General features: G+C 41.9%; 1 protein-coding gene across 4 annotated transcripts in view; it reads left to right on the forward strand.

Annotated features, from left to right (window-relative positions):
• Positions 1-859: 859 nt before the first annotated feature.
• jakmip3 (Janus kinase and microtubule interacting protein 3) overlaps positions 860-11472 on the forward strand; it is a 27335-nt gene continuing 16722 nt past the window's right edge. For all 4 annotated transcript variants that reach the window (XM_030774193.1, XM_030774194.1, XM_030774195.1 and 1 more), the window contains exons 1-3: positions 860-994; positions 6330-6572; positions 7238-7480. In XM_030774193.1, coding sequence (XP_030630053.1) covers positions 860-994; positions 6330-6572; positions 7238-7480 — 621 coding nt within the window. The remainder of the gene's footprint in view (positions 995-6329; positions 6573-7237; positions 7481-11472) is intronic.

Below are 11472 nucleotides of genomic sequence, written 5' to 3' on the forward strand. Positions count from 1 at the left end.
TGCTTTGTGTGGGTGTGGATTGATTATCTGAAACAAGTGTTCTCTGGCAGAGGCAAATGGACGACCAGCTGGTACAGAGTGTCTGTGTCCGTTCTGATGTTACTGTATATGACAGGGAGGTGCCTGTGAGGCGTGGGCCAAACACTAGTGACTTCCAAAACGTGACAGATAACCATGACAATTTGTAGAGCGTGTGTATGTGTGTGTGTGTATGTGTGTTCATGTGTGTGAGTGTGTAAATAGATTTTGGACAGTCTAAAAGGGTGAGTCAGTTCTCAGTTCATGACTCAGTAATGCCACTTGAGGTCAGAGCCAAGCGTGCATTTTGGGTAACACTTATTTCACACAGTTAGAAAACCCTTTTTCCCGAGTGTTGCTTTCTTGTGACCTCCCTTCTCTCACACACACTCTGCTCAGCCATTAGAGTGGATCTGCACTTATCTGGAGTGGAAAAATGGCACTTATGTTACAAAATGCAAAAACCACTCCTCTTAAAGCAGGATGAAACTCGTTTACAGTGCATGACATCTTCAGGTGTTTTCGCTTTCTCTGACATGTTTGCCTCTGAAGAATGAATGTTTCATCGAAATAGATTACTAATGTTACATTCAAAGAATGGTCCAGCTGTGTAATGGAATTTATTTGTCTTTCGCCTACCGCCAGATAAGTCTAATATTCAATCAGATCATGTTGTGGGATTCAACCAGCAGAGATATCGATGGTTACGTGGACACCTGCTAACTGTTGTTTTTGCCTCTCGAGTGCAGGCGGATGGAAAGATGTAGCTGAGGAGTGGGGAGAGAGAGAGAAGCCTGACCATAGAGAAGCTCAGGTCACCTCTGGGGAACAGCATCTCACCATGTCCAGGAAGGGGCCCGGCGGCCGAACCAAAGGGGAGCGGCTGGATGCCATGGCAGCCCTGCAGGCAGCCAATGAGGAGCTAAGGGCCAAACTCACAGAGATCCAAATTGAACTGCAACAGGAAAAAAGCAAGGTACAGGTCTTACATATGTTGTCAGTTATATGGGGTCTAACAGGCACCTGGGTTAAACCCTAATCAGAGTGTAACATGGGAAGAACAAAGTGTATGAACCAAACAGATTTCCACACTAGCAAAGAGCCACTAATTCCCTTAAAGGTACTGTCATTAACTAAAACCTTATGGTTTATAGCAATTGAGTCAGGAGTCTTATTTTGAATTATGGGCTCAGCTATGAATCATGTTGTCTATAGGTCTAACCCTTGTTTCATTTGCTTAAGGACACATCATTAAATCAGGATGAATTGCCTATAGATGTTCTTGTCAGGTTAATCGCTTGTGTTACAGGCTGGTTCAATGTCAGGCCAATGGTTGACTGACAGGTAGTTGAAGTAATGGTTTATCCAGTCCCATTATATCCATGTTAGTCTATGTATGGGGTTTCCCAAGGGAAGTGGCAGGGACTGCAAAATTATACAGCGTCTGAAACCATTCAGAGGCTCTCACAGTGATTGACAGAACTGGTGGAAGATGCTATTTGCTGTCAGTGTTCATGCTGTGTATGACAAGTTGTTCACAAACCTCAACAGTAGAGTGCTGCCAACACCCTTCACTAGCTGACACTGCAGTGGGCTGACTGTGCTACCTGAAGCTAGATATGAAGCTTAGATTACATTAGAAGGTAATTTTATTCTCTTGTGTAGCAGGAATAGAGTAGGACCATTGTGCTAGAATGAAATGTTATCAGTGTCCTGGAGACCAGTTTTACATCCTCTTACAAGGCTTTGTTCTGTCATTGTAAACTGCCAAAGCAGACAGGCAATGCTCAAAATACTCTCTAAGGTGAAAATCAATAGGAGCAGATAAATTGAAATGCGCTATCTCAACCCACTGCACATGTCGAGAGCTTGTCTAATGTGTGTGTATGTGTGTGTGTGTGTGTGTATGTGTGTGTGTGTGTGTGTGTGTGTGTGTGTGTGTTTGGGTGTATGTGTCTATCTAGCTTGTCAGATACAGGTCATTGACGAGTCCTCACTCCTGCAGCAGCTATGCAGTTTTTACTTTGATCCTGGCCTTTCTCTGTCAGTACACTCTCAAACACTGCAGTGGCCAACCAAGATCAATAACAGTGACCCAGGCAGGCTGAATCCTGACAGAGGGCTCTGCCTGGGAGACAAAGCACTGCACATTTGAAAAAGCAGGATCTGGACCTTTTGGCAGTAGCAACTGAGTCTTTACACAAGCTCCCCATACTTTCAGCTCTTCTGTAAAATCTACCATAATTGCTTAATCATCGTAGCGCCCTGCTTTATTTCTGCCTTTACTTAATGTTCAACAATCACACATTCAGGAGTATAACTTAACAAAACTCAGGTTTTGTGATGCAATTTATATTTTACTTTATTATATGTATAATTTTATTTGGCTACTGTTGTGTTGTACTGCACTAATTCAAAAAACTGTTACCCAAATGATTGAGCTAGCAGTAATTTGTATCATTTATGAACAACTTCCCATATAGAAAAGCCACAGTTTGTTTTTGTCAGTCACCCTCAAATGTCATTCAACCAAGTCTCCTCTGACTGTCTCTAATGTCCAGACTTGAGTTGTGTGATGCAGTGAGGGACTCCTTGATTTTGCAGCAGAGGGTAAGTTATGCAGAATAGAACAGTTTCTGCCGCTGCATGTCCTCACGGTAATTGGGGAGTTTTATTCTAATTCAGTGACCCCATCGTTCAGTGGATTCCCACCCTTACCTAATAAACCCATTATACTGTACAGCCTTCAGGCAGGAAAGTCATGTCTTACCTTTCATCTTTCTACTGTTTTTCTGCCATCGCAGATAATACAGTAGCCTCACTGTCACACTGTCACCTTTCTGACTACCCATGCTGTAGAAGAGGAGAGAGAGAGAGAGAGAGAGAGAGAGAAGTTTGAATCTCATTACTGCAGAACACAGGCTAAGAGGCTATGGTTCCACTGTAGACTATCACTACTACTCACACCACTGTACCACTACTTCTCACACTTCTGGTTAGGGCCTCAGATGGCCCTCAGATCTGTAGCCTATGAAAAATGAGCTTTGTGTCTGTCTCTCTGTCCTGAGGGCATGGGTGACGATTCGTGTTTAGCAGTGGCTTTTTAGAGAGTACCTGTACAGAGGAGAAGACACAAACACATAAGAATACAAAGTAAGCTCTCTGCTCATCTGGTGTCTCTGATGATAAATGGAAGGCAGTTGAGTGTTGGGAGAGGTGTATGCAGTGGATGATGGGTCCCCAGCTAACAGATGGCAGTTTAACCCAGACAGTGACAGTAAAAGCAGCCTTTGTGGTAGACTGTGCTGTACTCACAGTGGCTGTTGACTCCAGGTCCTGCCCCCTGCTGAATGAACAATGCTACTCATGTATGACACAGATTAATGGGGCTTGTGCCATTCCCCTGCATGTCTCCATTTTAGTGTCTGCTGCCCCTTTTTTTTCCCCGATGAGGTCACTGTGCATGCTGGCCATTCCAAATAGCAGTCATTATGACAAAGTATTATAACAATCCTTTCTTTCATTCTGTTCTCTCATATTACACTGCATCAAATGAGTTTAGTTACAGTTTTGCTTCATGTATCTATTCTTCAGTCAGACCCTATTTTTTTACTCTCAATGACTCTGTAACTCAGTGACTCTCAGTGGTCAGGCACACTACTGGGATTTTTCTGTGTATTTTTTTTGTGTCTTATATGTTTCTCTAGAAAGGGTTCTACCTTGGGTGTTACTGTATTTGGGTCTCTGTTTCATGTTTACTGGCATGCGCCTCTGCTCTGTGTGGACTTTTTTCCCCTCTGTCTTTAATTAGTGAAACAGATGACCGGGTCACCTCTGGGTGCTCAGGGGACAGGCTAGTGACTGACTCTGCCCCTTTGCCAACCTCTCTCTGCTGTCCTACCAAGCTCTAAATCAGCCCGGCATGGACAGATCATCTCTAACCTCATTAAAAATGAAGGTCCTGTGTAGGTTGGTTGAGATGCCGAGGTCTGACCCAGTTCATGTCCCATGCGTTTGAGTTTGTGTGGTGTGCAGGTGACTTATCATAGCACCAGGGCTTACAGACTCAATCTGTCTGCCCATGCATATTCACACCTAGAGTCTTTTACCTGTGGGCATTTTGACTACACACACTAGACTCCAGCTCTGCATAATTTATTACTGTATCTGTGCTACAGCTGTTACTCTGGGAATTTAAATAACTTCTCTTTGTAGTTCTGGTATTTGCATGCATTCAAACATTGACCAGACTTGAAACAGTCATCACTATGTCTCTGTTGCTCTAAACCAATCTTATGTAACATAAAAGAAAAAAAAAATACATGTTGTGTGACAGGTGATTGTGTGTGTTTTGTCGGGTGCAGTCTAAGGATTACTGTGAAGAAACTGTGACAAATGAAATGTGTTGGAAAATATTGGCCTGCTGACTATGCATGTCAGTGCTATTACACAAAGAGAGAAGCAGCGCTAGCCCTGTGATGGACTGGCGACCTGTCCAGGGTGTTTCCCCGCCTTTCTCCCAATGAACGCTGGGATAGGCTCCAGCACCCCCCGCAACCCTGATTAGGATGAGCAGCTTAGATAATGAGTGCGAGAGTGATTCAGTAAGTGTGAAGCAGCACTAGACTATGCCACTAACATTCTTTGCAATATAAGTAAAAGCTTGGGCCTGTTTTGAGGCCAAACTTAGTATTCAGCACAGTAGGCTGCATCGATTTTTAGGCACCATTTAAGAGCAAATATTACACTGGTGATGCTCGAGATATGAGACCTGCAGGAGCACAATCACTTTCTCTGTTTGAGTGTGGACTTCAGAGACCAATGGACAATTAAAAAAAAAAAAAACGTAAGGCAAATTATTTCTGTTTTGTTTTTCCATTTTATTTAAAATACATGTCATGGAACACTAGTGTTGCATCTATTATATGGAAACATCTTTAATTTTTCCTCTAAAACAGATAGAACACACAGACATAGACAAATCACCTGATCATTTTTTATCATTCAACAAGCCTATTTAGATTTTGGCCATTATGAAATGGCTCCCTGGTCAATAAAACAAAAACTAAGTAATTACATATGCAACAAATTTTTGTGGGAAATATCAGTATGTGACATGGTTGCATTTTCATCCTCAGTCCATTTCAGTTCCTTTTCTTCCACTTTCAACTCCACAACTATGAGGTTACTAAGGTTCTAAAGTTAGTAACTTTTCACACAGCCGAGTCATTATGAAACACACGTTGTGACTTTTCTGTCAATATTTGATATCATGCATACGAGATTGATTTTTAGAAATGGGCACTGATAACAAACACACTGTGCACACCCCTCTACTTTACACTGTTTTCTATAGTCATGCTTCTTAGCCATGTTTTCACCGCTGGTGTTTTGTGTGGGCCGTCAGCCAGATTTGTCACGTTCCATTAGAAGGAGAAGTTGAATGGACTTACATGACCCTGACTAACCTTTTGCAAACACACTGGAGTTATTCTATAAATAACTTTCTCTCCAAGTCCTTGGTGTTTGGCTGAATAACAATGTGAAAAATATCAGATGACTGATGTTTTGGTTCTACTTTCAGATGTTATTTTAGAGGTCAGTTTCAAAGATATAAACTAATACAGCAAGGAAGGGGAGAGGGAAAGTTTAAAAGAAAAAGAAAAAACTCCAAAATTTGGGATGCTCAGTTGCCTATGAACTCTTGTAAGTCTTTTCACAAAACTGCCCGCTAAAGTCCATGATGAATGAGGTAGACATACTCTTCTGCTGACACACAGCAGGCCAGTGACACTGCATCCTTTCCTGCTCTGAGTTGCACACGCTTACAGGAAAGTGCTTTTCAGGCAGTGACACCCACAGCTACATAGATGCCTGAACACCAGTGACTACCAAAGGACAGTAGAAGGGAGAGGGACCTTGGCCAACACACTTATCTCAGAGTAAAGCCACTTTTGGTCATCTGGATCCTTGGCCAGAGTCAGCAGGTGTAGCCCTGCTGAACTGTTGGATGTACCTAAGTGATGTTAGGCAGTGCCTTAACGGGGAGTGTCACTGGGCAGCCTGAGGGTGTTTTAATGATTAAATGAACCTTAGTGATCGTGCATATCTGCAAAATAACGTTCACCACACTTTAATCCTGATAAGGGCATTTTGATTCAAAACGGAGAATCTCTACTCACAGCATGTGTCCTGCAAATTCTCTAGCAGTCGCTACTACTGAATCTCTCTCTCTCTCTCTCTCTCTCTCTCTCTCTCCCTCTCTTTCTCCCTCTCTCCCTCTCTTTCTCTCTTTATCTTCCCCACACAAGGTGAGTAAGCTGGAGCGGGAGAAGACACAGGAGGTGCGTCACGAGCAGCATAAGTCAGCAGTGGTAGTAACTGAATTACGGGCGAAGCTTCACGAGGAGAAACTGAAGGAGCTCCACGGCGTTAGGGAAACATTGCTCCGTCAGCATGAATCTGAACTGCTGCGGGTAATCAAAATCAAAGACGGCGAGATTCAACGACTACAGGCACTCGTCAACGCACTACGAGATGGATCCACAGACAAGGTGAACAGAACCATAGACACACACATACACACACACACACACACATGCTGTGCACATTTTCTCACACATGTACAGACAGTTATTGCTGAACCCTAAGACACTATGTGCCTGAAGGCTGTGTAAAAGGACACACACACACACACACATAATGTGTACACTCTCTCACACACACATACACAGTCAATGTTATATATATATATATATATATATATATATATATATATATATATATATATATATATATATATATATATAGATACACACAGGACAGATACTATGTGCTGTAATAGTGACAGACTGAGAGCTGTTTGATTTCCCAGATAGGTATTAGCCCACTTAATGATATGCACACTTGAGTGACTCTGATAATGTACTGATAGAGGACAGTCATTACATACGGAAATTCAGCTGACACCCACACACATTTTCACGCATGGTGATGATGGTTGAGCTTAATAGTATCTGAATATAATAACTGTATCTGTATAATAACTGTAGTGCTGGAACCCACTCTCTAACTTTAGCTCAAACTGGCTGCTCAGCCTTTCCTTCCTATGCCACTGGGAATTTTTGTGTAAATTCAGAAGAGATTCCAGTGTATTATTCTTCCATCATCTATACATTCCCTCACATACAGACTAAATGTAACTTGTCTATGACTGAAGGTGAAGTCTGCACTGATGACGGAGGCTCGGGAGGAGGCCCGAAGAGGGTTCGAAGGCGAACGCAGCCGTCTGCAGCAGGAGATCCTGGAGCTGAAGGGGGTAAAACGGCAGATGGAGGAAGCTCTGAGTTTGGCGGTGCAAGCCGACAAGATCAAAGCGGCAGAGATCCGCAGCGTGTACCACCTCCACCAAGAGGAGATCAACCGAGTGAAGAGAGAGTGTGAGAGAGAGATCCGTCGACTGGTACGGGACATGGTTTTATTGGGTAGAACAAACAGCGCACTTTCTTGGCCTGACTTCATTCATCTCACTACTAAAACGACTAGATCAATTCGCCTCTAGCTGTTTCTCTAGTTTGCAGTCATTGGAACAAAAGTTCATTGAGTGAAAACTCTCTTTTATTCAGTTTTTAAGTACAACGCTCTTTAAACTGGATAGTTGATAATTGACTGAGTAAGTAAATACCTTCAGTAAACATATCATTACGTTGCTTAGTGATGTAGTTTGCAGTTGTCCATGCTTGGTCCCTCAGTGATGTGCTGTGGAGAATGTAGAGATATGCGGTTTGTTATTTTGTTGGTGGAATTGACATTTACTGACAACAAAACCAGATCAAAGGACTCTAAACTTGGATTCTGGCATGAACTGATGTTTTGACCCTCAGGGGACATGTCTTAAATCTATTGTTACTCAAAGACAGCCAAAAAGAAAACAATCCCAGCGTTCCAAAAATACCATGTTGACTTTGAACCGGTGCTGGCCAGTTGGGCCGAATCCCATGTGTGGCATATGATGTTCTTTAATTAAACAGTGCGGTGACACTAGTAATCCATCATGTCTAACGAGGTTAATGAGAGAGCAGAGGTGACCCTATGACCTGAATTTAGAGTCCCCAAATACCAACTTGTACCTCATATGTGGGTTTTAATTTCCACAGCTCCCTCTAGTGGTCAGTCAGATTCTGTTGGCCTTGTGATGCTTTGCTTGGTCGGGAAAATCGTTTACTGAAGTCATCATGGTTTTTGTGCTGTTTATGTACACATCAAAATTATGTGATGTTTTAATACTGAATGTGTTGGTTGGTTGGTTGGTTGGTTGGTTGGTTGGTTGGTTGGTTGGTTGATTGGTTGGTTGATAGGTTGGTCCTTTGGAGGGTCGGTTGGTTAGTTGGAGGGTTGGTTTGTTAGAGTATTGATTTGTTGATTGGTTGGTAAGTGGGGTGGTTGTTTGTTTGTTTGGTTGCTTGCTTGCTTGCTTGATTTGTTGGTTGGTTGATTGGGTAGTGGAGTCTTGGTAAAGTTTTAAAAGGTATGTGTACTTAATGTGACACTCTACAGCATGTCTGGTGTGACTGAGGTTTATCCTGTGTTGAATTTTTTAGTTCCTTACTTACTTGTTAGTTATTAATTTCCCTGAATCACAGCTGTCTATGCAGTGATTATTATTATGACACCAATAAGAAATGATTGCATCCTATCTGCACACGCTTCTGCTGTCTGTACTATCAAGTACTCCTTTTGAAAACAGACTGGCAATTGCTTTGCCAGTAATGTCCTCACACATTGATTTTTAATATTAGATAAGAAAGATGTTGAAAGTGAGCTACAATTATGTGAGCTTTCTTTGAAAAATGGCAAATAATAGAAACAGCTGAATACAGCATTCAGCAACAGCAAACAGCGTATAAATTAAAATCCTATAGACCTAAGGAATATCCAGGCTGTAAGCCAAGAAGCATACTAAAGGAGTGATATTAGGTGTGTTCAGCCTGATAGCTTGATTCGTGGGGAGTCCTATTGAAATGCCTGGATTGAGGAGGAAGAGCCTTGGTCGGTGTGTGTTAAAGAGATATCGATTCGCTGTTTTTCCTGCTGCCTCCTGCCCAGCTACCAAATCAGCAGAGCAGGCCCATTGCTGTTTCTTTAATCACGTTACACATTCTGTGGACAGGCTGATAGGGCATGCCAAGGTGAATTTAGCCCCCCCCCCCCCCCCCCCCTCTCTCTCTGTGAATGTGTTTATGTGAATGTGTGTGTGTGTGTGTGTGTGTGTGTGTGTGTCTGTGTGTATTTGTTCAACACCATGCCTCCTTTGCAATTTTTTTGAGATGGCATTTTCCTGTCCCTCTCTATCGCTGCTCTGTAGAGGGTGAACTAAATCTGAGAGAGTATCAGGCACTGCAAGAGAAGAATGGATAAAAAAAGAAAGAGGAGAGAGGAAGGGGAGATGGAATGAAAGGGAAACGAAGGAAGAGAAGAGAGGACAGGGAAGTTTCAGAGCGTTTGATGGGGTCTTGCTGACATCACTATCTGTGACATCATCACCATTCCGAGATAGGATAAAGGCAACTGGATGTTTCGTACAGAATATCTCTGAGAGCTGGAGGGGCAATTTCCACATTTTTCTCTTAAGAAAAGACACGAAAGGCCATTCTATGGCTTTACAGGAAGAACAGATATAATACGTTACGTGATTTCTACAGAGAGTCTTGGGAATATGGGTGAAGGGAGAATAAAGGCTTTCATTCTGGTCTAGGCAGAATTGCACCATCAATCAGGCTGAATTTTTTTTTTTTTTTTTTTTTTTGCACTGTGTAAATAACAGGACCTAGAATTGACTGAAACATTCTGTGAATGGATGTCCTGAGAGATGAAAAAGACAGGAAAGCACTGAAAATTTCAGTTAGTTGGGTAGCAACTAATGCAGCCCCAAATAGGGGCCGAACTGAAAATAAACAAGATTGCGGTCCTTAGCAATGCTGACGCCAGGAGAAACAGCATCCAATTACTCTGCCTTGTTTCCATATGCAGTATGCGTGAGGTGATTAGAAGAGTTGTGTCATGTTTTGCCTCATAGCCACAACCCCTGTTGCTGAGAGTCCTGCTGTGTCTCCCAGATGTGATTTTTTAAAAACTTCTCTCTGTCTGTCATCTCCAGTCCTTCAAATTAAATTAGATCTCTGCTTGAAAAGTGTTGGAACAGTGGCTCCAAATCCAGACCAGTTTTTTTTTCTTTATATATATATATATATATATATATATATATATATCAGGTTTAATTAGTGGGTGAAAAGTCAAAGTAAAGAACTTTGCCTTATTTGAGAAGCCTAAAGTAGCTGCAGCCATAACCTCCTTCTTTCATTTGTCTCTATCTGATTAACTTCCGCTATTATCTCCCTAATTATATTGTACAGATGGATACACAATCCGTAAACCACTTTTTACGATGTATGGTGGCGCTCACATTTCAAGTATTCTCAAATCAGATGAATTTGAACTAAAGAATAAAAAGTCATTACCTCAAACAACACAAGCATTGTCTCTGAGTATCTGCTCCCACAGTAACCCGTGATACCCAAAGCTTCCAAGAAAATATGATTTTCTTTTCTGTTTTTTAATTGTATTGTATTCAGTTAGTACAAGGTTACACTGGGACATGGACAGTCAGAAAGGGACAATCGCATCCTCACAGTTATACTAGTGGTTTGGTCCATTCTTGGTTGTTCCTTGACTTGAATAATTTTATAATTTATCTGTAAGCATGTGCTGATTTTATTCTGCAGACAGAGAATGAGTTTATGAACTGTTTAGCATTTGAATGGCTTTGGGACAAAGAGGAAAAAGTAGCATAGTGTCTGTGGATAAGAGCTCTAACTGGATTAGTTCTGCTGTTGGGTGTGTCGTCTGACACATGAAAGAGATGCTGTCTTCTGAGATACTGGGATGTCAATTAGGACAGCAACGGGTTTACAACAGAGCATGGATTAGCCAACTGGATTCCTCCTCTGTCTCCCCGATTACCGTAATATGGATTAGAATGAAGCTGAAGAACTGATGGATGCTGTGGTGGCATTTAATCAAATTTAACAACAGAGGGAATTTAAAAACAGTGAGAGTCTTAAGAATTGCATCTCTCCAGCTTCACGAGAACTGACTGGTTGACTTTGGATTTGAGTATTTGAGTTGAGATTGGCTGTTTGTAGATCTCTGGTCGTTGGAAACTTCCTCATCATAACAACACATATGATGGGAAAAAATGGTTTAATGCAGTACAGTAAGCAGGAACCTGAACAACTGATCTATTTTTCACAGACAGACTGAGTGAGCAGTTGGCAGGACTGTGTGTTTTATGGAGAGTGTTACTCCCTGTTTGTGTGTAAGAATGTTTCTTCAGCTCTGAGTATCTTTTCATGCCACTTAACAAACACATTTGTCAGCTGCACATAAAATCACATT

The sequence above is a fragment of the Chanos chanos genome, chromosome 5, assembly GCF_902362185.1.
Source record: "Chanos chanos chromosome 5, fChaCha1.1, whole genome shotgun sequence".
Taxonomy (NCBI): Eukaryota; Metazoa; Chordata; class Actinopteri; order Gonorynchiformes; family Chanidae; genus Chanos; species Chanos chanos.